This window comes from Mesocricetus auratus, unplaced genomic scaffold (genome assembly GCF_017639785.1).
Source record: "Mesocricetus auratus isolate SY011 unplaced genomic scaffold, BCM_Maur_2.0 Super-Scaffold_100676, whole genome shotgun sequence".
Lineage (NCBI taxonomy): Eukaryota > Metazoa > Chordata > Mammalia > Rodentia > Cricetidae > Mesocricetus > Mesocricetus auratus.
The window spans coordinates 30,689,105-30,716,858 of record NW_024429266.1 but is presented as its reverse complement, the minus strand read 5'-3'; the positions used below and the strand labels follow the sequence as shown (position 1 = coordinate 30,716,858).

Genomic DNA, 27,754 nt, shown 5'->3' with positions numbered 1-27,754 from the left:
AACTTCATACAAAGCCAAGTGCAGTGGCACACACCTGACCCCCCAGTACTCCAATGGTTAGATGGGAGGCAGAGATAGAACTGCCCAAAAGTTCAAGGGCAAACTAGCCTGGAATAGCAGCATGGCAGAAACAAGGTAGAAGCAGAGAATCAACTCTCTGAAAGTCGCCCTCTGAGTGCCATGCTACACACAGCTGCACACATTACACACTGGAATAAAAGGGCTGTCTAGAGTGTTGTTCTTAGTGTATACCCTTAAAGAGTATACACCCTACCTCTGAACTATGTGCCTGAGTCCTTATAAAAAGCTTGCCTCCAGTCCTGGATATTTTAGTTTCCAAAAAAAATTAGAATGCTTTTATTATATTTTATACAATTATTAAAATGCTTCATAGGAAGAGGAATACAGTTGCAAGTTAGTTTGCCTGGCATATAGCCTCCCCGCTTTTGTTTTTTTTTTTTAATTTTTGTTTTTTGAGATAGGGTTTCTACATGTAGCCCTAGCTGTCCTGCAACTAGCTCTTGTAGACCAGGCTGGCCTCGAACTCATAGAGATCGGCCTGCCTCTGCCTCTCAAGTGCTGGGATTAAAAGTGTGTGTCACTACCAACCGGTTTCCCCCTTTCTTGAACCAACCCAAGATGAGCCGAAAGAGAAGAGCTTTGGGACCATGCAGTCCGGTGGATGCCAAGGGGAGCCATGTGTGAGAGCTGAAGCCAGGCTGGCAGGAAGGACTCTCAAAGAAGTATAGGGACTCTCAGGAGAGGTGTGGAGGGAAGCGTGGGTCAGCACAGCAGGACTGTCTCCTGTCATCTTCCTGATGGCAATACTGGACAGCAAAGAGGAAGACAGATGTCTGCTGCTGGTTTTTTTTGTTGTTTGTTTTTAGTTTTGGTGTTTGCTTCTGGGTCAAGAAACATGGCATGGGGCTGGAGAGATGGCTCAGAGGTTAAGAGCACCGACTGCTTTTCCAGAGGTCCTGAGTTCAATTCCCAGCAACCACATGGTGGCTCACAACCATCTATAATTGAGATCTGGTACCCTCTTCTGGCGTGCAGGCATGGAGGCAGGGTGTTGCATTCATAATAAATAAATAAATAAATAAATATTAATATATATATATTTAAAGAATCTCTCTGTGAAAAAAAATAAATTCACTTTTAAATTAAAAAAAAAAGAAGAAACATGGCATGAGCCGAGTGTTGGTGGTGCACGCCTTTAATCCCAGCACTGGGGGGGGGGGGGGCAGAGGCAGGCGGATCTCTGTGAGTTCCAGGTCAGCCTCCAAAACAATACAGAGAAACTCTGTCTCGAAACCCCCCCAAAAAAAAAGAAAGAAAGGAAGGAAGGAACATGGCATGAACCTTCCCTCCCCTAACTGTGATAGGGGCAAGTACTCAAACCAAGTAAACAGCAGTTTTTCCCATCTGTAAGCAGAGCATAGTAATATCCCGGTAGAACGGATGAGGCAATGTCTGGAAAGCAGCCAGCAGAGATTCTGGTACATATAGTATTTGAAATGGCATCCTTGACTATTTGGAATTTGACATGCTCCAATCGCTAATGGCAAGGTAATGGTTAAATTACAGACAATAGAACATTATTAGCTAATAGAGATTATTTTGCCAGGCAGGCGGGCATCTACACACCTCTCCTTGACAGTGAGGTTGGCTTCTCCTACTCTGCCCTCCTACCAGCTCGGGGATCAGTCAGTACTGCCACTCTCATCCTGCACTAGGATTCCTCTCCTCATGCTTCTGTGACACAGCACTGCCACCCTTGTTGCTCATCAAGTCAAAACCTTTTTACACAAGTGACATATTGATGGGCTTTAAAAAAAACCAAAAAACCCACAAAACACTAGCTGATGCCAGGCCATGGTGGCGCATGCCTTTAGTCCCAGTACTCAGAAGGCAGAGGCAGGCAGATCTCTGTGAGTTTGAGACTAGCCTGTCTATAAGAGCGAGTTCCAGGACAGACTCCAAAGCCACAGAGAAACCCTATCCTAAAGCCACCCCCCACACACACAAAAGAACACTAGTTGGTCTTCCAGAAGTCCTGAGTTCAATTCCCAGCAACCACATTATGACTCACAAACATCTGTAATGAGATCTGGTGCCCCCTTCTGGCTTGCAGGGATACATGCAGACAGAATACTGTATACATATTAAATAAATAAATATTTAAAAATACTGTTGAAAGTTGCTTAGAGTTGAAAATCTGAATAATAAAACAGTATTACTATTATATATAGATGGTTTAATAGTGTTGTTTTGTATACTATTTATAAGCTTCCAAATGCTATTTAACAAAAAGGGGAGAAGTGATTTTACAGCAGAGAAAATCAATTGGCTTACACACTTCAAAAATACCACCCACAACGGACAAAGAGCTGGACGGTAAGGGAGCCGGCTCATGGAGAAAGTCTGGTGACCCGAGTTTAGTCCCCAGTGACCACATTAGGATGGAGAGAAATTAACTCCACAGAGCTGTCTGCTGACCTCCGCACCTTCTGTTGCACGCGTGTACCCATAATCACACACATATATCACATACACACTAACAGCTGTCTTCTGACCTCCACACCTGCTGCTTGCTGTACATGTGTACCTATACACACGTATATCACACACTCACTAATAGCGTTCCACAATATATATTTGTTGTGTGTGCATTCTTTTTGTTTGTTTTTGGTTTTATGAGACAGGGTTTCTCTGTATTGTTTTGGAGGCTGTTGGTCCAGCCTGGCCTGGAACTCACAGAGATCCGCCTGCCTCTGCCTCCCGAGTGGTGGGATTAAAGGCGTGTGCCACCACCGCCCGGCGTGTGTGCATTCTTACAAACATGTCATAGTGCATATGGAGGTCAGAGAACATTTGCGGGAGTCAGTTGTCTTCTACCATGTGAGTCCCAGGGACCAAACTCAGGTCATTGGATTGGGGGCAGGTGCCTTTACCCACTGAGCCATCTTACTGGCCCTATACCCACTTTGTGTATGTTGGTTTTGTTCACGACTACTCCCTGACCCTGAGCAGAACCTCACACACTTCCTAGCACGTGCCTATGCTAGGTCATGCCTCTCTATTTGCTAAACAAGAGACTTTGGGTATCTTTATTAAAGGGTTATGGGGGCCTTTGAGCAAAGAACTCTAGCATCTGTTCTTGAATATCCTGCTCCATCAGGCAAGAACATGACATGGTCCTGGTGCTTTCCTATCCAGAGAGTGAAGCATTCCCTACAGGCCAAGTCCTCACATTCCAGAACACTGAACACAGTAACTGCCATCTTGGTGACAGGATTTTTGGCTATTTACAAGAGAAAAGCAGACCTAGTAGCCCTTTATCTCCATTGGTTTGAATGTACTTACACCGCCTCCCAAACTACTAAAAATATTAGTAATAACACACATAGACATAACTTGGCTTGTTTGGTCTTGAAGAACTATTTTGAAGTGGAGAAATGGTGTGGGCTGAGCACTCAGGAGGCAGAGGGAGGTGGATCTCTGAGTTTGAGGTCAGCCTGGTCTACAGAGTGAGTTCCAGGACAGCCAAGGTTACATAAAGAAACCTTGTCTCAAAAACAAACATCAAACATAGTTTTTGATTCCCGCGGATCCTATTGAGAAGTCACCATGAACAAACTCCCCCACGCTGAACTGAAGAAATTGATGAACAAGAAGTTATTGAAGTTAAATGGTGGCAGACTCTCCTCTCTTCCCCCATGCTCCCCTTCTTCAGGGGACCATGCATTCTTCTCTTGGGGTCCTCCTTGTTTCCTAGCTCCTCTGGCAGTGTGGATTGTAGGCTGCTAATCCTTTGCTCTATGTCTAAAATCCATATATGAGTGAGTATATGACATGCTTGTCTTTTTGTGACTGGGTTACCTCATTCAGGATGGTTTCTCCTAGTTCCATCCATTTGCCTGTGAATTTCAAGATTTCATTGTTTTTTTTCCTCTGAGTAGTACTCCATTGTGTAAATGTACCACATTTTTTCTATCCATTCTTCAGTTGAAGGGCATCTAGTTGCTTCCAGGTTCTGGTTATTTCAAATAATGCTGCTATGAATATAGTTGAACATATGTACTGGTTGTATGAATGTCTATTCTTTGGGTATATGCCCAGGAGAGGAATTGCTGGATCTTGAGGTAGACTGATTCCCATTTTCCTAAGAAACCACCATACTGATTTCCAAAGTGGTTGTACAAGTTTGCACTCCCACCAGCAATGGAGGAGTGTTCCTCTTTCTCCACATCCTCTCCAGCATAGACTGTTACTGGTGTTTTTTTTTTTGTTTGTTTGTTTGTTTGTTTTTTCGAGACAGGGTTTCTCTGTGGCTTTGGAGGCTGTCCTGGAACTCGCTCGGTAGTCCAGGCTGGTCTCGAACTCACAGAGATCCGCCTGCCTCTGCCTCCCGAGTGCTGGGATTAAAGGCGTGAGCCACCAACGCCCGGCTTGTTACTGGTGTTTTTGATTTTAGCCATTCTGGCTGGTGTAAGATGGTATCTCAGAGTTGTTTTGAGTTGCATTTTCCTGATGGTTAAGGATGTTGATCACTTTCTTAAGTGTCTTTCATCCATTTTAGATTCCTCTATTGAGAATTCTCTATTTAGTTCTGCACCCCACTTTTTTTCTTTTTTCTTTTTTTTTTTTTTTTTTTTTTTTGGTTTTTCGAGACAGGGTTTCTCTGTGGCATTGGAGGCTGTCCTAGAACTCGATTGGTAGTCCAGGTTGGTCTCGAACTCACAGAGATCCGCCTGCCTCTGCCTCCCAAGTGCTGGGATTAAAGGCGTGAGCCACCAACGCCTGGCTGCACCCCACTTTTTAATTGGGTTTTGGTGGCTAGCTTCTTGAGTTCATTGTATATTTTGGAGATCAGTCAGTCCTCTGTTAGATGTGTGGTTGGTGAAGTTCTTTTCCCATTCTGTGGGCTGCTGTTTTGTCTTGCTGACTGTGTCCTTTGCCTTACAGAAGCTTCTCAGTTTCAGGAGGTCCCATTTATTAATTGTTGACCTCAGTGTCTGTGCTACTGGTGCTATGTTCAGGAGAAAAGGGGGGGATGGAGAACAGGAGGACTGAGACAGGGGAGGAATAGAGGAGGGCAAGAAAGGAGATACCTTGATAGAGGGAGCCAGTATAAGTTTGGAGCGAGGTCTGGCACAGAGGAAATGGTAGGGGATCCACAGGGATAACCCCAACTAAGAATCTAGGCAGTGGTAGAGAGGCTGCCTTTGATGCCCTTTCCCTATAATGAGATTGATGACTACCTTGGTTACCATTCCTAGAACCTTGACCCAGTAGCTGATCGAAGCAGAAACAGGCACCCACAGCTAAACACTGAGCCGAACTCCTGGAATCCAGTAGCGGAGAGGGAGGAGGGATGAACAAATGAACAAAGATGGTGCTGGAGAAACCCACAGAAACAGTTGACCTGACCTAATGAGAACACACAGACCCTAGTCGTAAAGAGGGGGAACCAGTATTGGACTGAACCAAGCCCTCTGAATGTGGGTGCCAGCTAGGAGGCCAAGGCGGTCTATAGAACCTGTAACAGTGGAGCCAATGTTTATTCCTAGAGCACAAATGGACTTTGGGAGTCCATTCCCTAAGGAGGATACTATTGCAGCCCAGATACAGAAAGGAAAGCCTGCCCCCCCCCAAATGATGTGACAGACTTTGATGGTCCCCCGTGGAGGGCCTCACTATCCCTGGAGAGTGGGTGGGGGTGGGGTGGGGGGTCGATGGGAAGCATAGGAAGTGGGAGGGCAAGGGAATGGGGGGATGGATATGTAAATAAGAGTGTTTCTAAAATAAAAAATAAAATGGTGGCAGACATGTACAAGGAATACTATGGGACTTTGATCCCTTTATGAATCTTCCAAGACAGGGTTTCTCTAACAGCTCTGGCTGGCCTGGAACTCACAGAGTTCTGTCTGCCTCTGCCTCCGGAGTGCTGGGATTTAAAGGCGTGCGCCACCACTGTCTGGCCCTTATGAATCTTGTGATTGAAAAGTATGTGGAGATGGCAACTTGGGGCGACAGAATAACATGAGAATGGTGGTCATCCGAGGAAATAGCATCATCATGCTAAAAGGCTCGGAAAGAGTCTAAACAATGGCTCTCAGCAGGGGAATACACATCTCTCCCCAGAGGGCTTGTTGACTGTGGTCTAGAATTGGGTTGTGTACATTTTCATATGAAACTTCGTTGCCAAATAAACTTTTGTGATTAGAAAAGAAAGAAATATTTCAATAGTTGCTGCCCTTGCTCACAGTAAAGGAAGCCAGTTGCAGAGGCTCACATCTGTAATGCTGGCACTTGGAAGGTAGAACGGGAAGAGCAGGAGTTCAAGGTCGACTTTAGCTTCATAACAAATGTGTGGCCAGCCCATGTGAGGCAGGGAGCAATAAAAGCTGTTGTTCCCACTCGCATCCCTCCACTTCTGTGATCTCCTGACTTGATTAATTAGATTTTTTTTCCTACAGAGCCCTCCTGAGTCAGGTACCTCTTAAGTAGGTTTGAATTCTCCATGTTCTCCCTTTTTCCTCATAAAGGTGACAGGAGAATGAATGGCTGTGGGCAAGAAGGGGGGCTACACTTTCCCTAGGCCTGACTGAACTTTAGCTTTTCTACTAATTAAACAACACTGAGTTCCATGCTTTGCTTAACCCTAGGAACTAACTGGTCATCAGCCTTTGACCTCAGCCCTCTCCTGACCAGGTCCCTCCCCTCCCCCACCTGGCCTCTGGACCTCTGTCAGATTTAGGGGAAGAAGCAGCTTTCAGAGTGAGTGTCTGTAGAAGCGAGTCAGCCATGTATTCCAATGGGATAGGAAGCGCGGCCGCTGGAGCGAGGTAAGGGGTGGGCTATCCCTCTGTCAGCTCTTGCTGAGTTTCCTGACCTCTGAAGAACTCACAAGGATGACCTCTGACCAGGTCCTCTCCCTGGTAGTTAAGTCAAAGATGCCGTTTCCCCCATGGGAAGAGGTGGGCAGCCGTCTAATTTGCTATTCTCTCCTACTCAGTTCCCCCTGTCTCAGGGACGTCTGACTAACTCCTAAAGCCCTGTTCCCTTTTCACAGAGGGACTCCTCCCTGGATTCCACACCCTTCTTCTCTTGTTTTTTTTTTTTCTTTTTTCCCACAGACAGGGTTTCTCTGTATTGTTTTGGAGGCTGTCCTGGAACCCACTCCGTAGACCAGGCTGGCCTTGAACTCACAGACATCCTCTTGTGTCTGCCTCCCGAGTGCTGGGGTTAAAGACATGCACCACTGCCCGTCTGGCTCCACACCCTCCTTGATTTGAGTGTTGAAGGAAGCTGGAAGTGAGGGCAGCCTGACCACTGTGCCCCCTCCGTCTCCACTCTCATTTCCAAATGCCCTGAAGAACAAAATGGGAAACACAAGGCAATGGAGATGGGGTGATAGTTCCTTGCCCTTCCCTCACCCCTCCTCCCTCGTCACCCTGGTTCCTTCTTTCCCTTTCCATCTCCTCTTCTCCCACTGTAGAATTGGTTTCAGACCACACAAGAATCCATGTATCCTTTGCCTGCCCTCAGCCTCGGCACCCCTCCTCCCCTCCCACCGAGCAGACTACCTCGGCAAGTCTTTTCTGTACTCTGTGCCTGACTTTTTCTTCCAGAATGGGACTGGAAAGACTCAGTGCCCAGGAACAGACTCCCTTCTTGAGACTCAATAGCCTGGCCCACACTGTCTTAGCTACAGACATAATCTGGAGAATTTATTTCTTAGTTTACTTTATTGAGTGTCCAAATTCTCTCGCTAATCGCAGTACATTTTTTTAAATTGAGGTATTATGTAGTCCAGGCCATTGTACTCCTGACCCTCCCATCTCAGCCTCCCAAATGTTGAGACTTCGGGTATATACCCCACCACACCTGGCTACTATTTCATTTTAGAAAAGTATCAAGCTAGGCATGGCAGCACATGCCTACAATTCTAGCATTTGGGATCCAGAGGTAGGAAAACCACAAGTTCAAGGTCATCCTTAGCTACATAGTGAGGATGAGGCAGTCTAGGCTACTGAGACACTATCAGAATCCCTAGTACCAGGGCTGAAGAGATGGCTCAGAGGCTAAGAGTGCTGACTGCTCTTCCAGAGGTCCCGAGTTCAATTCCCAGCAACCACATGGTAGCTTACAACCATCTGTAATAATGTCTTCTTCTGGCCTGCAGGCAAACATGCAGACAGAACATTATCTATATACATAACAAATAAGTAAATCTTTAAAAAAAAAAAAGAAATAGAATCCCTAGCACCATCAAAGTGAGATTATCCTTACTTTTAGTGACCCCTGTTGGTAGCTATTTAAAAAATTCAGGAGACAGAAAAGAATGAGGGTAGAACTAAGGCAGAGAAAAGAATGAGGCTAGAACTCAGGCAGAGGCAGTAAAGGTCAGAGAGCAAGGAAGTGGCCTTAACTGAATCTGGGATCAGGCTAAACAAGGAGGGGAGGGATCCAGGGTGACTTTCAGGTTTCTGGCCTGGTGTCAGGATCCACAGGTTGAAGGATGGAAGAGCAGGTGTGTGCTGAGAACACCAGCTCAGCAGTCAGATCTCACTATGGAATCGGCAGGCCTTCCAGACAGGACTGTCCGGTCAATAGTCAATCTGGAGGTCAGAGTTCAGGCTGGAGCTATGGATCTGGGAATCGTCATCCCTGATGCTTCCTTGGCTGCATTCACTCTCTCATCCTCTTGGTCAAAGCCTTCCTGGCCTTTAAGATTTGGGCTACATTCCATCCATGTCTGGGGACTCTCCTGAACACTTTCAGGTGGCTCCCTTTGCTCTCTGACTCTCCAGAGGACACATGTGGGTGTTCCACTTATCAAAGGAAACTGCATCCTCCTTCTCCAAGCATAAACACACACATATATCCAGAATACAACTGTGAAGGAGCCTAGGACTGGTCTTCTCCTGGACAGTGATGCTTAGCTCACGTGCAAAGGCCAGAATCCTGTGTTTCTCAGGGATAAGACTGTGCTGGCCAGTGGGGATAGGCAGTCACTGTTCTGTCCCCTTGTAGGAAGGTATGTCTCCTCTCCCTGCTACTCATTGGTGCCTGGAACTGTGTGATCTGTCATGGAAACCCTGTGGATGACATCTGCATAGCAAAGCCCCGGGACATCCCTATGAACCCCATGTGCATTTACCGATCTCCAACCAAGAAGGCCACTGATGAAGATGGCCTAGAGCAGAAAGTCCCAGAGGCCACCAATCGTCGGGTCTGGGAACTATCCAAGGCCAATTCTCGATTTGCCACCACCTTCTATCAGCACCTGGCAGACTCCAAGAATGACAATGACAACATTTTCTTGTCACCCTTGAGCATCTCCACGGCATTTGCTATGACCAAGCTGGGTGCCTGTAATGACACTCTCAAGCAGCTAATGGAGGTACAGTGTCAAGCCCTCTACCTCTTTCCTTGCTGGGGTACATCTCTTGCTTCTTTATGTGTAATGACGCCTAAACTAACACATCAGATTGTGTAGGTGATCTCACTGTGGGTTATCATTCTCTTTGAATCACTATTTCATGTGTTGGGATTATTTTTCTTTTTTAATGACTTACTATTTATTTCATGTGCATTATTTTGCCTGCATATGTGTCTGTTAGATCCCTGAAACTGGAGTTACATAGAGACAGTTGTGAGCTGTCATGTAGGTGCTGGGAATTGAACTCAGGTCCTCTGGAAGAGCAGCCAGTGCCCTTAATTGTTGAGCAGTCTCGCCAGCCCAAGACTATTTTTCAAAAAATGTTTCCTGTTCTCTCCTATTTAAAAATTATTTTACTTATTATTATTTGAGGGAGAGCACACATGCTGTGTCAAGTGTGTGGAGGTCTGAGGACATGTTTCTTTTTTAAAAAAAAATATTTGTTCGCCTTTAATCCCAGCACTCGGGAGGCAGAGGCAGGCGGATCTCTGTGAGTTCGAGACCAGCCTGGACTACCAAGCGAGTTCCAGGACAGCCTCCAAAGCCACAGAGAAACCCTGCCTCGAAAAACCAAAAAAAAAAAATTTGTTTTGTATATCTACACATAGTGCCTACATGCCAGAAGAAGACAGCATCAGAGCTCATTAAAGATGGTTGTGAGCCACCATGTGGTTGCTGGGAATTGAACTCAGGACTTCTGGAAGGGTAGCCAATGTTCTTAACCAATGAGCCATCTCTCCAGTCCCCCCACCCACAACTTTCAGGAGCCATTTCTCTCCTTCCTTGTTGAGGGAGGATCTCTCGTTTCTGACACTATGCATAGTTCAGGAGAGCTGCCCTATAAGTTTCAAGGTGACTCTCCTGCCCTTACTCTCCACAGTGCTATTATGGGAGTGTTGGGGTTACAGATGCAAGGCACTCAGGTGGCTTTTTGTGGGTTCTAGGGGTCAAATGCAGTCTGTCGGGGTTGACAAGAAGTGCTTGTACCTACTGACCCCTCTTGCCATGTACTATTCATAAATGGGAGAAGGCCATCGTTACAACTTCTCTTTTCAGTCATTTTCTCTCTCTCTCATTCATTCATTGTCCTTGAATTTGTGGTCCCCCTGACTCTATTTACCAAGTTCTGGGATTACAGGTGTGTAGTACTATGCCCAGTTATTTGTATATTCATTTATTTGATTATATATATGCATATATACATATATATTCAAACACTACCTCTATGGTGAGCCATATGCTCGGTGAAGACTCTAGTTCCTGCCCTTGTAGGGAAAAACAGTTTGTCATCTGCTGGCTCAAGCAGACTGGCTCTTGGTAGATTCTAGTGCTGTCTGTATCCAGACCTGGGCCCCACGAAGCTGCGAAGCAGCAAAGACAAAGAGCATTTTGGAGGTTGAATCTCTCTCTCTGGAAACAAAATGCCAGGGAGGCAGAAGAGCCTCTAGCATGGCATGCAGTGGCCCTGGGAATCCAAGACACTGAATTCTGCAAATTAGGAAGGTTTACCTCTACGAAAGTGGCTGGTTTCCACTGAACTTCATCCATTTGTTCAGACTTGGGGGTGAGGTAACGCACACCTCCACTCCACAGCAGAAGGCTTGGCTTTTAGAGGCTCTACTCTGCTTCTTCCCTGTCGCCAACACAGCGAGTGTGTTCCTGATGCTCTTGTGAATGGCAGCTGACAGCACATCACCTGCCTCAAATGCTGCCTCCTGGGGCCTATCAGTAAGGTTCACACACACTGGCATCAGCCTCAAACATTCCCTTATGTTCTTATCTCTGCCACCAAATGTGAGCTTAAATGTGACCCTTCCTATAAAAAGAAGCAAGAGCTGGAGACGTGGCTCACTGGTAGAGCACTTGACTAGTAATGTGCAGAGCTCTTGACTTAAAGTCTATCAATGCAAAATAAAAACAAGAAATATAGACAGAATATCACTTCTAATCCAAACATGTCCTCTACACATCTTCCAAACATTCATTGTCACATATAGAAAAAAAAGGTCTCTCTCTCTCTCTCTCTCTCTCTCTCTCTCTCTGTATGTGTATGTCTCTCTCTCCCCCTCCCCCCTCCCCCCCCCCTCCGGAAACCCACAGAGCTTTTAATCAAAAGAGTGCTAAAAAGGAACTTGGGGAGAGCGGTACAGTGCTTGCCTTGCATGAGTGAGTCCTGAGTTTGCTCTTCAGGCTCTGTGTACAGAAAGCTGGGCATTGTGCACATGCTTTAATTCCAGAAAGAGGGAGATAGACAGGCAACCAACCATCTTACTTCAATCAGCCAGCTCCAGGACAGTGAGAGATCCTGTCTCACACAGGGGAAAAGATGGATCTGGAGAGATCGCTCAGAAGTTAAAAGAACCCCCTTTTCTTTCAGAGGACTCAAGGTAGATTCCCAGCACCCATGTCCGGCAGTTCATAACCTCCTGGGATTCCTGCTACAGAAGATCCAGTGTCTTCTTCTGACTTTTTAGGCACCCACATACACGAGGCATTCATTCACCACCCTCTGACCCCAACAGGCATGTGCGTGCATACCCATGTGCACACAGCACACACACACAAGCACAGAGTACATATTAGAGGACAGAGCACAGAGGGGGAGGGGCAGCCTCACCACTGCATGATGGTGAAGAAGGTGGTTGTTTGGGTCTATGACAGCTTCTGTGGCTCTGACTGGTATGGGGACTTTTAAGTCACTTTTGACTCCAAGACTGATTCTGGTTCATTTATGTCCTTGCTGACACAATCTTTGCCTTCCTTGGTTTCTACAAACAGGATTCCAAAGCCTCAAAAGGTACTGGCCAAAGTAGATGTGGTGGAAACGCTTGTTACAGTGAGACACACTATTCTGGTTCCTTTATCTGTCCAGAATTACTAAGATGACTTCTCCCTTCATAGTCAGAAAGCAAGTACCCTGTGTTGTTCTACAGAGAGAGCAGGCACCATTCCTGTCTTTTGATCTTTCCCCATTATGTTTCCCATCCTTTCTTCTTCTTTTTCTTGTGTAGTCATTTTCAAAACATGAGCTAAGTGTTTATGCTGAACCAGGCACTGTCCTGGATGGAGGGAACTAACTACTGAGCTGTTGGTCCAGCCATGGTAACTTGGGTGCCTAATCATACCTACTACTGTTTTCTTTTGTCATCTATAGGTTTTTAAATTTGATACCATCTCAGAGAAAACATCTGATCAGATCCACTTCTTCTTTGCCAAACTCAACTGCCGACTCTATCGAAAAGCCAACAAGTCCTCTAACTTGGTAGCAGCCAACCGTCTTTTTGGAGACAAATCCCTTACCTTCAATGAGACCTATCAGGACATTAGTGAGGTTGTCTATGGAGCCAAACTCCAGCCCCTGGACTTCAAGGTGAGTTGTGGATCTAAGAGTCCTCTCCGCTCATACTGAGAAGGGATAGAAATAGGATCCAGGCCGGGTGTTGGTGGCACACGCCTTTAATCCCAGCACTCAGGAGGCAGAGGCAGGCGGATCTCTGTGAGTTCGAGGCCAGCCTGGTCTACCGAGCCAGTTCCAGGACAGCCTCCCAAACAATACAGAGAAACCCTGTCTTGAAAACACCAAAAAAAAAAAAAAAAAAAAACAAAGAAAGAAAGAAATAAGATCCAAATGAACACTGCTTTACTTGCCAGTGGGTGGAAGCTGAGGACAAATCAAAATGCTTGGAACACTGACCCTTAAGACTTCAGAGAGCAAGGTACTCATGTCTTCTGTTACAGAGGTTACTCTGAAGAAGTTTATATAAGGAATTACCTTTACATTTCATCTGCCAAGTTCAAATATGTCATGGACAAATAAATTGCTTCATGACACATGTTACATGTTCCCTTGGAAGCACACAAGCCTATAAAAAGTGTTCTGAGGAAGAAATACAGCAAAGAAATACTTTGACTTCTGGCTTAGTTACTGTTCTATTGCTATGAAGAGACACCACGACCAACAACTCTTATAAAATAAAGCATTCAATTGGGGTTTGACTATACTTTCAGAGGGTTAGTCCATTTCCACCATAGCAGGAAGCTTGGCAGCAGATAGGCAGGCACGGGCCTGATTCACAAGCAAGCAGAGATGGAGACACTGGGGCTGGTATAGGCTTTTGAAACCTCAAAGTAGATTCCCGGTTACATATCTCCTCCAACAAGGACATATCTACTCTTTTTCAAAAATTCTTAATCAGCAGGGGACTAAGCAAGCACATGTTTGAGCCTATGGGGCTGTTTTCATTCAAACCACCACAGCCTCATTTAGTCAGCATTTTCTTTCACTATGTAGTCCTGGCTGCCCTGGAACTCACTCTGTAGACCAGACTGGCCTTGAACTCACAAGAGATCCTCCTGAGTGCCAGTCAGCATTTTCTAAATTTACCTGACTACAGGTCACACGTCCCTCCCGTCCTCTTACACATGCCATCACTCATTACTTCCCATAGACCATGTTTGGAAATGATGCTTCTGTGAATTTAGGTTTTCCAGAATCAGGGTAGATAACACTGTACCTTCTGTCCTTCAGATTGTAGTCCTCTTTCATCTTTCCTGATCCTTTGTCTCCTCTTCCTTTTTCTTCCTATAACATTTATTAGTGGGCTGGTCCCTGGGTTTGGCTGCTGGCACCACAAAATACTAACTATATGAAAACATCAGTGACAGTGTATCAGATGTGTGAAGCTTCCTCAGTGTGGGTTACAGTGATGGCTTCTTAACCAAACACTGGAAAAGAGCAGAGAAATGATGAACAAAATACATTCTGCTGGGGGAACTGAAATTCAAAGCTGAGTTGCACAGGTGCTAGGATTATTTCCTGTTTTTCTTTAGGAAAATGCAGAGTCATCCAGAAAGACCATCAACAACTGGGTAGCTAATAAGACTGAAGGCCGCATCAAAGACGTCATCCCCCAAGGAGCCATCAACGAATTCACAGCCCTGGTGCTGGTTAACACCATTTACTTCAAGGTACTCCAATTGGTCCTGGAGAGACCCCAGGGACTCCCCCTCACTATTAAGCTCACCTTCTTCCACATCTTTGGGCATGTGCAGTCAGATCCCTCCTGAGAAATGGCCCACGTATGGTCTAGGCAACCATATACATTTCCCAAGAGCCCAGAGGTCCAGGGGCTTAGTAATGTCCCCATGCTGGGACAGAGCATGTGAATTTACAACCCACTATCCTTCCAGGTATGAATGGTGACAAGCATTTGCACTTGTGTGACAATTTCTGCAATTCAATTAATGTTTTCTTTTCTTTTTTTCCTTTTCCAGTTTCGAGACAGGGTATTATGTAGCTCTGGCTTTCCTGGAACTTGCTAGGTAGACCATGCTGGCCTCTAGAGATTCACTTGCCTCTGCCTCCCGAGTGCTGCGATTAAAGGTGTGTGCCACCACCACTTGGCTGACAAAATGATTTTACTGAAGGATTTCTCCACTGCCTAGAGCAACTTCTGTTGTACACAGCTCTTTGGGATTCTGAAACTGTGGGTGCTGGGCTCACCTCAGACTAAGAAGGGGCCAGTGATGTGACCATGCAGGGCTTGTTGTCCTCAGAGTCCAGGCTCTAAGGACTACTCCAATTTGATTACATTGGAGAAGGAATGGGAGAAGACAGCGGGAGAAGAAACCATAAACACTAAACACTCTGGAGGATCATCCCTGCACAGCAGCAGGAATTGTGACACTTTTTTATTTAAATTAGAAACAATGTTATTTACATATCAATCCCAGTTCCCTATCCCTCCCATCCTCTCATGCCCCCCATCTGCTCCCCAGGGAGGGTGAGGCCTCTCATGGGGGATCATCAGGGCCTAGGCCCTCCCCCCCATGGTGACACACATTTTTTATCCTTCCTTAGACATGCATTGTTTGCATTCCTCCTTTTTCCCTGTGGCCCAGCGACTTAGCCAGTCATTGCTAGTGTCAACCACTCTGCCTCTTAGGATTTCCCTCTCCTCCAGAACAGCAGGGAGCATTTCCACAGCGTGTTACCCTTTACAGTTTATGGAACAACTTGCTATTTATTAGCACTCTTGATCCTCATACACTGCAAGTGAGACCTTGGGCCATTTATGCAATATGATTTCTTTTTTTTTTTTTTTTGGTTTTTCGAGACAGGGTTTCTCTGTGGCTTTGGAGGCTGTCCTGGAACTCCCTTGGTAGTCCAGGCTGGCCTCAAACTCACAGAGATCCGCCTGCCTCTGCCTCCCGAGTGCTGGGATTAAAGACGTGCGCCACCAACGCCCGGCCCCTTTGCTAATCTTATAAAGCAGGTGAATCCTCATTACCATTTTATAGAAAGCAGGCCATAGCAAAGTCCCAGTAACTCTCCAGTAACTTACAAGAATTCATACACTTATAAACAAGGAGTCAAGATTCACAACAAAGAAATCATACTGCGCCGGGCGTTGGTGGCACACGCCTTTAATCCCAGCACTCAGGAGGCAGAGGCAGGCGGATCTCTGTGAGTTCGAGACCAGCCTGGACTACCAAGCGAGTTTCAGGACAGCCTCCAAAGCCACAGAGAAACCCTGTCTCGAAAAACCAAAAAAAAAAAAAAAAAAAAAAAAAAAAAGATTAGCAAAGGGACAGAGTGGGTGAACACACATGAAATGCTTAGTGAGTATGTGTACATCCTTAGAGTACACAGTCATATTCTAAATCACTGGCTCTTTCTAATGCCTAACTTACTTCTGAGAAACCACCACTCAAAAGAGTTAAATCACTTATTGAAAGAGCCGAGAGCCAGAAAATGATAAGGAATGGTGCAGGAAGCCAGCCAGGGTGTATTCTCTGCCTGGCAGGACTTCCAGGCAAATTCCTGTAATTGTTGTCTGAGTCTGGCCTCTGACTCATCAGGAACAGAGCACAGAGCTCTGGAGGTTGTCACTGGGAAAGAGGTGGTGAACAGCAGACAACACAAGACAGAAGGAACTTGCAAAGAAGACTGTAGGCTATTCTTGGGTTTGGACTTTTCTGATTAAAAAAGAAATCAATGCTAAGTTGAGATGGCTCATCTGGTAAAGGTGCTTGGCACCATGCCATGGCAACCTGATTTCCATCATGGAACCCACATGATAGGAGGAAAGAGCCAGTGCCTACATGTTGATAAGTTGTCCTTTGATGGCCACACACTCACAATAGCACACCCCTCCTCTCAAATGTAAAATAATAATAATACTGCTAGAAATCTGACACGTATAGAAAAAAAAACAGAATGAAACACACAGAAGCAATTATTAGGCATAATGATTAGCCTTTTAACACATATCTAGTTTTTCTAACTCATTTGTATGTTGATATAGTCAGACAATATCATTATGTCACATACCAGTTAATATTCTGCTAGGATATTTTTGTTCTTGCTTTATGATTCTCCAATCTGACATCTTTCAGGGCCTGTGGAAATCAAAGTTTAGCCCTGAGAACACAAGGAAGGAGCAATTCTACAAGGTTGATGGGCAGTCATGCCCAGTGCCTATGATGTACCAGGAAGGCAAATTCAAATACAAGCGTGTGGCAGAAGGCACCCAGGTGCTGGAGCTGCCCTTCAAGGGGGATGACATCACCATGGTGCTCATCCTGCCCAAGCCTGAGAAGAGCCTGGCCAAGGTGGAGCAGGAACTCACCCCAGAGCTGCTGCAGGAGTGGCTAGATGAGTTGACCGAGATGATGCTTGTGGTCCATATGCCCCGTTTCCGCAACGAGGACAGCTTCAGTTTAAAGGAGCAGCTGCAAGACATGGGCCTTGTTGATCTGTTCAACCCTGATAAGGCCCAACTCCCAGGTTGGTACAGGAGAGAACTGCCCCTTCTCTACTCCAAGGTAAAGGCTTGACCAAATGTGGGAGAGTTGAGGAACATACAAAAAGAGTGTCAAGTCTGGGTTCTGATCCTGGCTCTGAGATAAGCTGTGGAGATCAATCTCTTGCCCTTCCCAGCCCCCCTGTGGAATGGGGGTGTTTGCTCTTGTTTCCAGAAGTCCAGCCAGCACTGTTATCCTATGAATCTGTATCTCATAGAGAAGGATTTGAAAAGCATTAGAATTCAAAAAGACAGACATTAAAATTGAGGCATGTTGGGACATGCCTATAATTCCAGAGCTTGGAAGGTGGGCAGAAGATAGTATTCTAGGCCAGCCCGGGCTCTTTAACAAGGCCTTATCTGAAAAGTAAAATAAAATAGGGGCTAGAGAGATGGCTTAGCAATTAAGAGCATGGATCATTATTGCAGAAGACCCAGGATCAGTTTCTGGGTGGTGGTGGCACACGCCTTTAATCCTAGCACTTGGGAGGCAGAGACAGAATCAGGCAGATCTCTGAGAGTTTGAGACCAGTCTACACAGAGCAAGTGCCAGGATAGGCTCCAAAGCTACACAGAGAAACCCTGTCTCAGGGTGGGGTGGGGGAGACATGATGGGGACAGAGTCCCACCCTTCCACCTTCTCCCAAGAAGCTAACATGAGATTAAATTCACAAGACCCCAGGCCAAAGTCGCCCAAAAACCTCCTTTTTTAAGGGGTATCCATAGAAAGGATGGAGGTTATTACTAGGGGGGCCCAGCATTCTTTTTCTCAAACCACCCAGCAGGGTGTCTTCATTCAGACTGATCGCCTGTGTGGCCTGGAGCCAAGTCACAACACCTCCTTCCCTGTTCTTCCTCCCAGGGATTGTTGCAGAAGGCAGGAATGACCTCTACGTCTCTGACGCATTCCACAAAGCGTTTCTTGAGGTGAGTCCGTCTCCCTCCACCCTTGGTCTTTTATCAATCTGCAGTGTTTGGAGTTTCCTGCTACGCTCTTATGGTAGAGACAGCAGCAGGACAGAGCTGTGGAGAGGCAAGTTTGCAGTATTCCTTCAGTCATGTACACATGGAGAAGCTTGAAGCTTCTGCCTTAGTGTGGCGTTCTCTCCTGCCAGAGAAGCAGAGTTAGAGGGTAGCCTCAGGAAAAGGAGCCAGGAAAGGCCACTGGGAGGGAGTTTTCTGGGGTGTTTCAGGAATACGGAAAGTATGGGGTAAAAGATAAATCTAATCTGGACAGATGGGGAGGGGCATTGCTTAAGTGAAGTAGGTGAAGAGCAACTGAGCATAAGAAAGGGGCTACTAATGAGAGTGGGGCACCTTAGTGTCCCCAGGTGTGTTCTACAACTATTGAGATACACAGCATTTCAGAAAGCCTAGTTAGGCAGGCACATGTTGACTTGAGAGATGAAGTAACTACACACAATAGTGTGCTGAGATCTGAGACATCCCAGTGAGGAAAACAGTGGAGTATCGCTTAGCAATAGAGTATTGTCTTCCCCCAACTGAGGTGAGCACAGAACTGTGTGTTAGAGTAGGGCGTTGCAGCTTGTAGTTCTGGTTCTCAGATACTGAGGTGTGGCTCCATAGCGTTAAGATAGAGAACTTTACCCTTGGAGACCCAGGGTAGGGCCTGAGAATCTGAGGCTTTGTACAGATCCACAGGGGATCTTCACAGACAATCAGGCTTGAGGTCCAATGGTGTAGGCTATTCTTCCTGGAAGATAAGACTGAGAGGAAGGACATGGGCCAACGTTAGACAAAGTTCAGGGGACTTGAGTTTGCAAAAAAAGGTTGCAATCAGAAAGTTTCAGAGTATGGCACCAGAGAACTAAATGTAGGATCCAAGCTCAGGATGAGGAATAGGAGGTCTGAGCCGGCTGAATCTTATCTTCACACTACTTGGACATTCAGTCCTAGGATGAGAATCAAATGAATGTGGGACAACCAAGGGAAAGGGGAAAAGCCATTAACCAACCCCCCAAAGCACAGTGCTTATGAGCCAAGGAGAGGAGGCAAGGGCAGGAGGATTGCCATAAGTTCCAGTTCAGCCTGGTCTATAAAGAAAGCTAAATGCCAGCAAGGGGTACATAGTGAGAGTGTTGAAAAGAAACCAGAGTAGGTGGCTAACAGGGAGGATCTTGAATGACAGGAGAACACAGCAATATCCTATCCCAAAGAAATCAGTAACAGTAATGTTAGCAATTGTCAGACATTTTCTGAAGGCAGCCCTTCAGATGTGTCATTCAAATACTGTTTTCTCAGGTTATTACTTCAAGAAAAACGTCATCTAACTAGAGGACTGTCTTTTCATAAGCCAAGGTTCTGCATAGCTGTTTGGAGTAGTTATACCTGGCATTTTTTTTAATGCTTCAAAAGTGAATCTCTTTCAATTACAGATCGTAGATCTTGATCCTGAATTTCTCTTAGCAGTTGGTTCAAAACAATGCTCTCCAATAGTGTTCAGCCACGTTACCAGAATGTGGCTTCTAGTTCTGGAATTATACTTGTGGAACTCTTGTAAGGCTTTGGATGAGGCCAGTGCATTACATCCACTGGATGTAAGATGAGCAGGCTTCTGCTGGGGACCATTTGTGTCCAAGCGTATTAGCAGTCTGAGGAGCCTCAGGGTCTATGTGTGATGTACGTGCCTATGATGGACTGAAGGGTAGCTAACGTTTGTTTCCTATGTGACTTGCAGGTGAATGAAGAAGGCAGTGAAGCAGCAGCGAGTACTGCTGTCGTGATTGCTGGCCGTTCACTGAACCCCAACAGGGTGACCTTCAAGGCCAACAGGCCCTTCCTGGTACTTATAAGGGAAGTTGCTCTGAACACTATTATATTCATGGGGAGAGTGGCTAATCCTTGTATGAACTAATAGTCTTACTCTTTGCACCTTTTCCTATTTTGGTGTTTGTGAATAGTAGTAAAAATAAATACAACTGCCACCTCACAACAATGGACTTTTACCACTTAAATGAAGACAAGACACTGAAGCACAGATAAGATGATGTTGGGGCAACAACTTCTGGGTAAATAAAGGGTAAGAGGCCAGCCATGATGGCACATACTTATATTTTTTAGCACTTTGTTAGGACAGAAGCAAAGAAAGGATCAGGAGTTGAGGCCATTGAGGCTGGGCTGCATAGTCAGAGACCCTATCTCAAGATGACTTCCTCTTGCCAAAAAGCAGAAAAGAAAACCATAAAAATAAGAGGTAAAGACCCAGGCAGTAGCCAGGCATTGGTGGCACACGCCTTTAATCCCAGCACTCAGGAGGCAGATGCAGGAGGATCTCTGTGAGTTTGAGGCCAGCCTGGTCTACAGAGTGAGTTCCAGGACAGCCTCCAAAATAATACAGAGAAATCATGTCTCAAAAAATCAAAAAACAAACAAACAAAACAAAACAAAAAAGAGCCAGACAGTGGTGGCACACGCCTTTAATCCCAGCACTCCAGAGGCAGAGATAGGCGGATCTCTGTGAGTTCTAGACCATCCTGGTTTACAAGACCTAGTTCCAGGACAGCCTCCAAAGCCACAGAGAAACCCTGTCTCGGGGGTGGGGTGGTGGGGGTGGGAGTAAATATATTACTATTTCATCTTGGAGGATTGCAAGCACCTTGAAAGGGTGGAGGGACTTTAAATTCTCAGTATTCCTACCATACTACAACATCCCAAACGAGTATAAATGAATTAATTAACCTGTACATAGAAAAGACAGATTCAAATATGAGTATTAAACCTTTTATTTCTCAAACCACTCACATGCATAATGTTCTTATACACAGTGTCAAAATAAAGAGGAAATGCATTTCTATGCAAACAGAATTTCAAGTATACATTAATAGACTTTTCAGATTACTAACCAAGTTGCTAAGGTTTCATTCACATTGTTCTTAAAGCTGTTCAATGAGAAAGCTTTTGCTAACTGCTTTAAATATGTTTATATAAACCCACAACTTAATTCTTCTTTGAATTTCCCTCCCCTGACCCTCCTGCCCTCCCCCCTCCCCAACACAACAGGGCTCTGGAGACATGCTATCCCTCCAAGAACTATTTATTGGCTTATCACCAGGGGAGAGTCAGAATCTACAGGAGGAGAGTCTGAGGACACCTGTCAAATTAAGGGGAAACGAATCTAGTACTTAACTTAGATGTGACATAATTCTGAATAATATTTTAGCATTGCTGTAGTTTCACTTGATTTTTAATTTAAAAAAAAAAGAAGAAAAGTTTACCCCAAAGCAACACATAAGTTTTTGTTTTTTTCTAATTTGGTAGCTAAAAAATAAATCAAAATAAAATAAAAATTTCCCCAGGAAAAATTCAATTCCAAAAACAGGGTATTTTGAACTCTCTTTTTTTTTTTTAAACTGGTTCTTTCCCCCTTTGGCAGAGAGTGCCTGGGGGCAGCTTAAAAATAGATGGTAATTTGTGTTCACATTAAAATATTTGTGACTGGCTGGGTGGTGGTGGCGCACGCCTTTAATCCCAGCACTCGGGAGGCAGAGGCAGACGGATCTCTGTGAGTTCGAGGCCAGGCTGGACCGAGAGCCTCCAAAACAATACAGAGAAACCCTGTCTCGTAAAACCAAAATGTGTGTGTGTGTATATATATATGTATATATATATATATATTTGTGACTGGGGCAGCAGTTGCCTAGCATGTGTAAGGCCCTGGGCTTAATCTCCAGCACTAGGGAGTAACGGCAAAGAAATTTGGTCTGGCAAGAGTTTTCCCTCTTCAGCTCTCCTCCTGAGTTCTGGCTTCAGGGCCAGGAACAGCCACACTCTTTAGGAATTAAAGTGCATACTTTTTTTTTTTTTTTCAGTAAAGGGGAAGGGTTTACATTTAAGCGATGATTAAAAGAGGCTGGGGAGAGAAAAGCCTACTGCTATATATAGATACTTATAATTAAGGTCACAACAAAAAAGCAAAGTCTTAGGAGATAAGATGCACACAGCCAGCCTAGCGTTCTCATTGATGTGGGAGTGCTTCCAGGGCATTCTTTTCTGAGGCATCTTTACTACTAAAGGAGTAATTGTTGCAGATAAAAGACACAAATCTCAAAAATGTTAAGACTCTTTTCATAGGGAGAAAGCAGACTGGTAAATTCTTAGAGTTAAAAATAATCTATCCCATTCCTGTCCAGAACTAATGTTTTAGAAAGTGATTGTCTGTTTCAATATGAATTGTCCTTGATGAACAGCTGTGGAAACTGTCTAGGTGAGTGCTGCTTACAAACGCTACTGTGTCAGCTTCAGAAACAGGAGGAGACCACAGTTTGATCCTTGCTGTCACTCAGCAGCAGCTGAAGTGAAATCTTTCTGTGATTTCTTAATGGGACAGCTATAAGTCAAATCTACTTTTCTGTTTTCTTGTAAGTATTTTACTGTTTCTTGGGAAGAAAAACCTCGAAGTCCTCAAAGAGAAGATAATGCTACATTAGAAGCTGTATGAAGACGCAATGGGCTCAAGAAGAGGATCTTGTCCTGGATTCTGGCCTCTGAGTCCAGTGTGATCTCTTTTCACAGTGACCAGTAGGAAGGCACAGTGCCAGGGACAGGTAAGGGAGACAGCTGTCACCCATGAAATAAGCACCATAGAGAAGGGTAGGTAGAGTTCCTTCGGAACAGGTCCATCTGAAGAAACCAGATCTCTGCTGCACTGCCTTTCCTTTTTCAACCCTCAGCCTTAGAGGCAGCGATTGCCTGAGGGAGCCCCATCCTTAAAGACAGAAACCAGGAAATCTAAGTGCTTGGCCAATGCTCTTTTCCCTCACTTAGGCAGCATGCTAGAGCACAAGGCTAGAGTGCTGCTCTTACAATGTCTTAAAGGGAAGAAAGTCATTGGGCCCATTAGAACACAAAACAAAGCAACAGGCTGATGCTGTGAAAAGGCCACAGCAGGTGAAGAGCTAATGGACTGAGAGTGCACTCACTTCCTTGGCCTATAGTTCGTAATGACTTGCTTTTACTGAGGACCAGGAGATGAGCAAGGTCACACTGTGACAGACCAGCAGTTGCTTAGTTGTTTCAGAAAGAATTAGGATCTGCAGTTATATAGTTCAGTGGCAGAATGCTTGCCCAGCATGCTCTAGATTCTTGGGTTCAATATCCAGTAAGAAAAGAAAGAGAGGCAGGGACAAGGAAGGCAGAATGAATAAATGAATGAGCAAAACAATTAATTCATTAGGGCAGAAGATAATCTGACTTTACAGTTGTAGTAGAAATTCTTTTATCCCTTGCTCAAAATATCAAAAGTTGAAACATTTCCTTTTACTACCACTTCCCCAGCTTCCTCTTTTGTCTCTTCAGATCTTTAAATCCAGTGTGGTATAATCTGCATAAAGTTCAGCAAATTTCACGGTACTCCACAACAGTCTCCAGCCTTAGGGTTTTCCACGGTAACTCAAAACCAGCAAGTGTTGAGCAAGTTTCCTCCACCACCGCCCAGCTAAGTTTCCTAATGTTAGGGAGGCAGTTGGGTTTCTGATGCTGCAGCATTTACACCAATCAACACCAAGGCCTTAATGCTACTCAGAACAAAAGTTCATATTTTGATGCTAATTAGTCCTCTGCTCTCACCAACTTTTTCCTTAGCCCAGCTTTTCTTGGAGTCCAAATTATTAATTACTTATGAGCAATGTACGAACAGAATTTTCTATTTTTCCATGTGCCTAGGCTACTCAGAGTCTGCTACACTGAACTTGCTTTTGCAGCACACATTTTTCTTTCTTTCTTTTTTTTTTTTTAAGATTTATTTATTGTGGATACAGTGTTCTGCCTGCATGTATCCCTGCAGGTCAGAAGAGGGTACCAGATTTCATTACAGATGGTTGTGAGCCATCATGTGGTTTCTGGATTTGAACTCAAGACCTCTGGAAGTTAAGTGCTCTTAACTGCTGAACCATCTCTCCAGTCCCTGCAGCACACATTTCTTTCAGCAGCTAGAAAAAGTGGTTTTCATTTTTTATGGCTGATGGATAGAACAACTCTTGCTGCCCTATTACCATGTGTAAGGTTGTCACAGGCAGGTAGTAAACGGTCATGTCATTACACATCTCTTCTACTTAGGGTAAGAATGGAAACTATGGAATCTCATTCGGGAATTACTGGGCTAGGTCTTTTAACATCCTAGAACAAAGATGTTAAAATTTCACATACTAGTCAGAAATATTTAAGCCTTGGCTAGTTCATTTCATTCAGAAACAGCTAAGGAAAAGTAAGAGTCGACTGACAAAAAAAATCCTACCAGGTTAAGAGACAGGTAATCAGAAGTGTTATGCTCACCCAAGACAGGATTTTTCTTTTCTCCATTAAGCAGCAACACTGCTTGTTTAATTTACAAAGAAAAGTAGCCACAGACAGCTTGGGCTTGGTTTTGCATTTCTACAATACACTCAAGTGCTGCTCTATTTTAGCTATCAGAACTGAGCAATCTGCACTCATCACGTACACAGAGGAAAAGGACTCTAGAGAACAGGCCTTGGAAACTGCTTTTATTTACTTACCCACACTTTGTATTTGGCACAGAGGATAGTGGATGAGGGTAACATTTTCCTCCACACCTACTCTGAGAAGAAACAAATGAGTCTGAGCTCTGGCTATTGCTAGTTTTAAGCCAAGAGGCATGCCTGGGATAGCAGCAAAGATACCTGGACAAGAAAACTAGCTTCAGGCATTTCTCTCCTAGAGTCCCTTCCACTCCCAGGAGTTCTTTCTCTCTTTTCAAACAACAACAAAAAAATGAACAAAACCCACCTTCAACCTTCATTTCACTTGGGAGTTGGGGAAAGAGAGAATACTAGTTTGAGGTTATCCTGCCCAAGACCATGAATGACTACTCACAAAGTCTATCCTGGCTGTACATCAGAACCATTTGGGCAGGTTTCTATTGGTGTTGTTCAGGGAAATGAACCCGGGGCTAGTACATGCTAAGTAGGAGCTCTCCAGCGAAGCCACACTGAATTCCCACTTCACTCTTAGGGATCTTTCTAAAGTCCAAGTTATACAACAGACCAGTCAAATGTGAATGTCTGGAAGGGTTTCAAATGATTTTTAAGTAGACAACATAAAAGCAATGCTCATCCAAGCCAGAGTAAGAGGGTAAAAATCTGTTTCCTTCTAGAGTCACGAATGTAATGTAACTTAGAAAATCACCTGGGAACTTCTTTTTTCCCCCCTTTCCAAATAAATCAGTTTGACCAAAAAGGCAACAACACTGACAATAAAGTATTATTAAATAAGACTTAATTAAGTATGTGTTTTAAAAGTACAATTGATAGCAAGACATCAGGTGGAAGGCCTAAGACAAGATTCTCTGCACCAATAATAATCCAGGGGAAGAAAGTTTCCTAAGCACAACTTAACTCCTGAGTCTGAAATACTAGCATGGCTACAAGACTGAGAACGACTCTATGGTTTAGCAATGAAACGGTTGTAGTGAACAGACACAATGTGTTTTACCCATCTTTCTCCCTGGAGAACTCATACTGGATTTATTCACAAACTACTCACAGTCACTTACAAGGAATGCTTCTCTGCCTACTGGTAATTTCACATTATCTGTATTCTCTACCTAACCCTACCTAATGTCACAAGAAAAGAAAAAAGTGGCAACCCTAAAGATCTGAAAATGGATAATTCGTTCATTTCCACTTCTAACCAGAAAATTCCTGTTTTTAGACATTATAACCCAGACAGAGCATTCGAATGAAAAGATGGAAATCATTCCAGGATAGTTGTTAGAGCCAACAGTTACTCCTCAGCAGTAATAAATGTTTAAGAGGTAGGTAAGCTGATTTGGCATTGGAAACTACTACCTCAAGGAGAAATCAGTTCTGATTAGGTGGCTTTTTACTGCTGAACTTTTCTGCCATGTACAAAATCCAAATCTTGACTATTACCACAGTTATTGGCATTAAAAAAAAAAATCACAGCCAGGCGTTGGTGGCACACGCCTTTAATCCCAGCACTCGGGAGGCAGAGGCAGGCGGATCTTTGTGAGTTCGAGGCCAGCCTGGTCTACAGAGCGAGTTCCAGGACAGCCTCCAAAGCCACAGAGAAACCCTGTCTCGGAAAAAAAAAAAAAAAAATCACATCTCTCTTTGGAGTAATCAAAAGCAAAACAGATCTTACAAAAATCTTGTCATGTATACCCATTGGTAGTAGGCTCATTGTCAGAAAAATGGAGTTAAAATTCCAGTACCTACAAAATAAACTGCAAACAGCAATGAAAGCAGTGATGTTTCACATCATTCAAAGGAATTGGGGACATCTTTAAGAACAAATACAAAAAGCACATGCCGAAAGTGGCAGCACTCAAGAGGCCAAGTAAGGAACAGTAAGAGTTCAAGGCCAGCCTGAGCTACAAAGCAAGGCCTGGGGTTCTGTCCTTGGACAGCAAAAATGGAGGATGAGTCAGGAAAATGGAGAGTTTGAGGTCAGTCTAGGTAACATAGTAAAACTCTGTCTATGTGTAGCACAGAGAGCAAAACCAAGAAAGCCTCTCGTCTATCTCTACTAGACACTTCTACCAGACAGGTGTGTGGCTTGGGCACTACAGATCTAATAGTAACATCTGCGTGGTAACCTCTGTCTTTTGACTCTAACTTTCCTCTGCTTGCTTTAGAAAGCTACACCTTATTTTTTCAGGGAAATGCTCAGAGGTAGAGAAGCTGAAACGTATATAAAAAAGGATGGGGTTAGAGTGGCTGGGGAATCAGGCTCATGTCCAAGGGCTACAGGGCAATCTTGAATATGCTCAGTATTTAGCAGGAGGTAGGATATTTTACACTGACTTATCTGTGCCTTCATTAAACATATTTTCCTTACATATACATAATTCACACACATATACCTGACAACTCAGCAATATATTGCAATTCACAGCAATAGTATATTTATCCCAACCGCTGCTTTCAGGCTATATTCTGTGCATTGATTTTTAACCGTTCTCAGGTAGCTATAAGCACATATTCTTTGAGGGCTTTAAGCATATATATCACTTTAATACTTACATCTGCTGGCTCTAAAAAAAAAAAGCAGCCGCACTAACTGTTATAACATCTTTATAAACAGAAAGTGCAAGAAATGTTTTTTTTTAACCCAAATACAAAGTTAACTAAAGCTCTCATAACCTACTTTGCCAAGAGTTTAATTTTTAGTATAACATAACTAATGGCTACTTCTATGCTACCAAGATCAAGGTGGGTAAGTATATACATTTATAAACATACATTTATGAAAAAGACATTAAGAAAATAGCTAAACTTCCCATAAAAGTTATTTGCATGAACTATCTTCAGTATACCACTCTGTGTTAAATGCACATGCATATACAATTGAAATCTTTAGTGATACTTTTATTGAGCCATTTTTCCAAAAAGAAAACAGGCTCATTAAAAAACAAGACTCATTTCCAGACTTAAAGGTTATTTTTGTAAAAATACTAGAAACTCCATATAAATTCTAAATATGCTTGCCATCTGATAGCATT

At 44.3% G+C, this 27,754-nt stretch overlaps 2 protein-coding genes across 2 annotated transcripts; both read left to right on the top strand.

Moving 5' to 3' along the window:
* Positions 1-3,630: 3,630 nt before the first annotated feature.
* On the top strand, positions 3,631-6,159 carry LOC110341116 (small nuclear ribonucleoprotein G-like). The gene is made up of 3 exons (XM_040739126.1): positions 3,631-3,694; positions 5,820-5,885; positions 6,011-6,159. Exons 1-3 carry the CDS (start codon positions 3,631-3,633, stop codon positions 6,106-6,108), a joined length of 228 nt encoding a protein of 75 aa, XP_040595060.1. The 3' UTR covers positions 6,109-6,159.
* A 458-nt stretch (positions 6,160-6,617) lies between these two features.
* On the top strand, positions 6,618-20,206 carry Serpinc1 (serpin family C member 1). The gene is made up of 7 exons (XM_040739187.1): positions 6,618-6,851; positions 9,043-9,412; positions 12,606-12,821; positions 14,282-14,419; positions 16,850-17,240; positions 18,119-18,183; positions 19,955-20,206. The coding sequence occupies exons 1-7, from the start codon at positions 6,811-6,813 to the stop codon at positions 20,129-20,131; spliced, it is 1,398 nt and encodes a 465-aa protein (XP_040595121.1). The 5' UTR covers positions 6,618-6,810; the 3' UTR covers positions 20,132-20,206.
* Positions 20,207-27,754: the final 7,548 nt, after the last annotated feature.

Coding starts and splice junctions, on each gene's coding strand:
- Serpinc1 (XM_040739187.1), top strand. CDS start 6,811: ATGTATTCCAATGGGATAGGAAGCGCGGCCGCTGGAGCGAG. Junction 6,852..9,042: donor AGCGCGGCCGCTGGAGCGAG/GTAAGGGGTGGG, acceptor GTCCCCTTGTAG/GAAGGTATGTCTCCTCTCCC. Junction 9,413..12,605: donor CTCTCAAGCAGCTAATGGAG/GTACAGTGTCAA, acceptor TGTCATCTATAG/GTTTTTAAATTTGATACCAT.
- LOC110341116 (XM_040739126.1), top strand. CDS start 3,631: ATGAACAAACTCCCCCACGCTGAACTGAAGAAATTGATGAACAAGAAG. Junction 3,695..5,819: donor GAAGTTATTGAAGTTAAATG/GTGGCAGACTCT, acceptor ATAAAAAATAAA/ATGGTGGCAGACATGTACAA. Junction 5,886..6,010: donor TATGAATCTTCCAAGACAGG/GTTTCTCTAACA, acceptor GTGATTGAAAAG/TATGTGGAGATGGCAACTTG.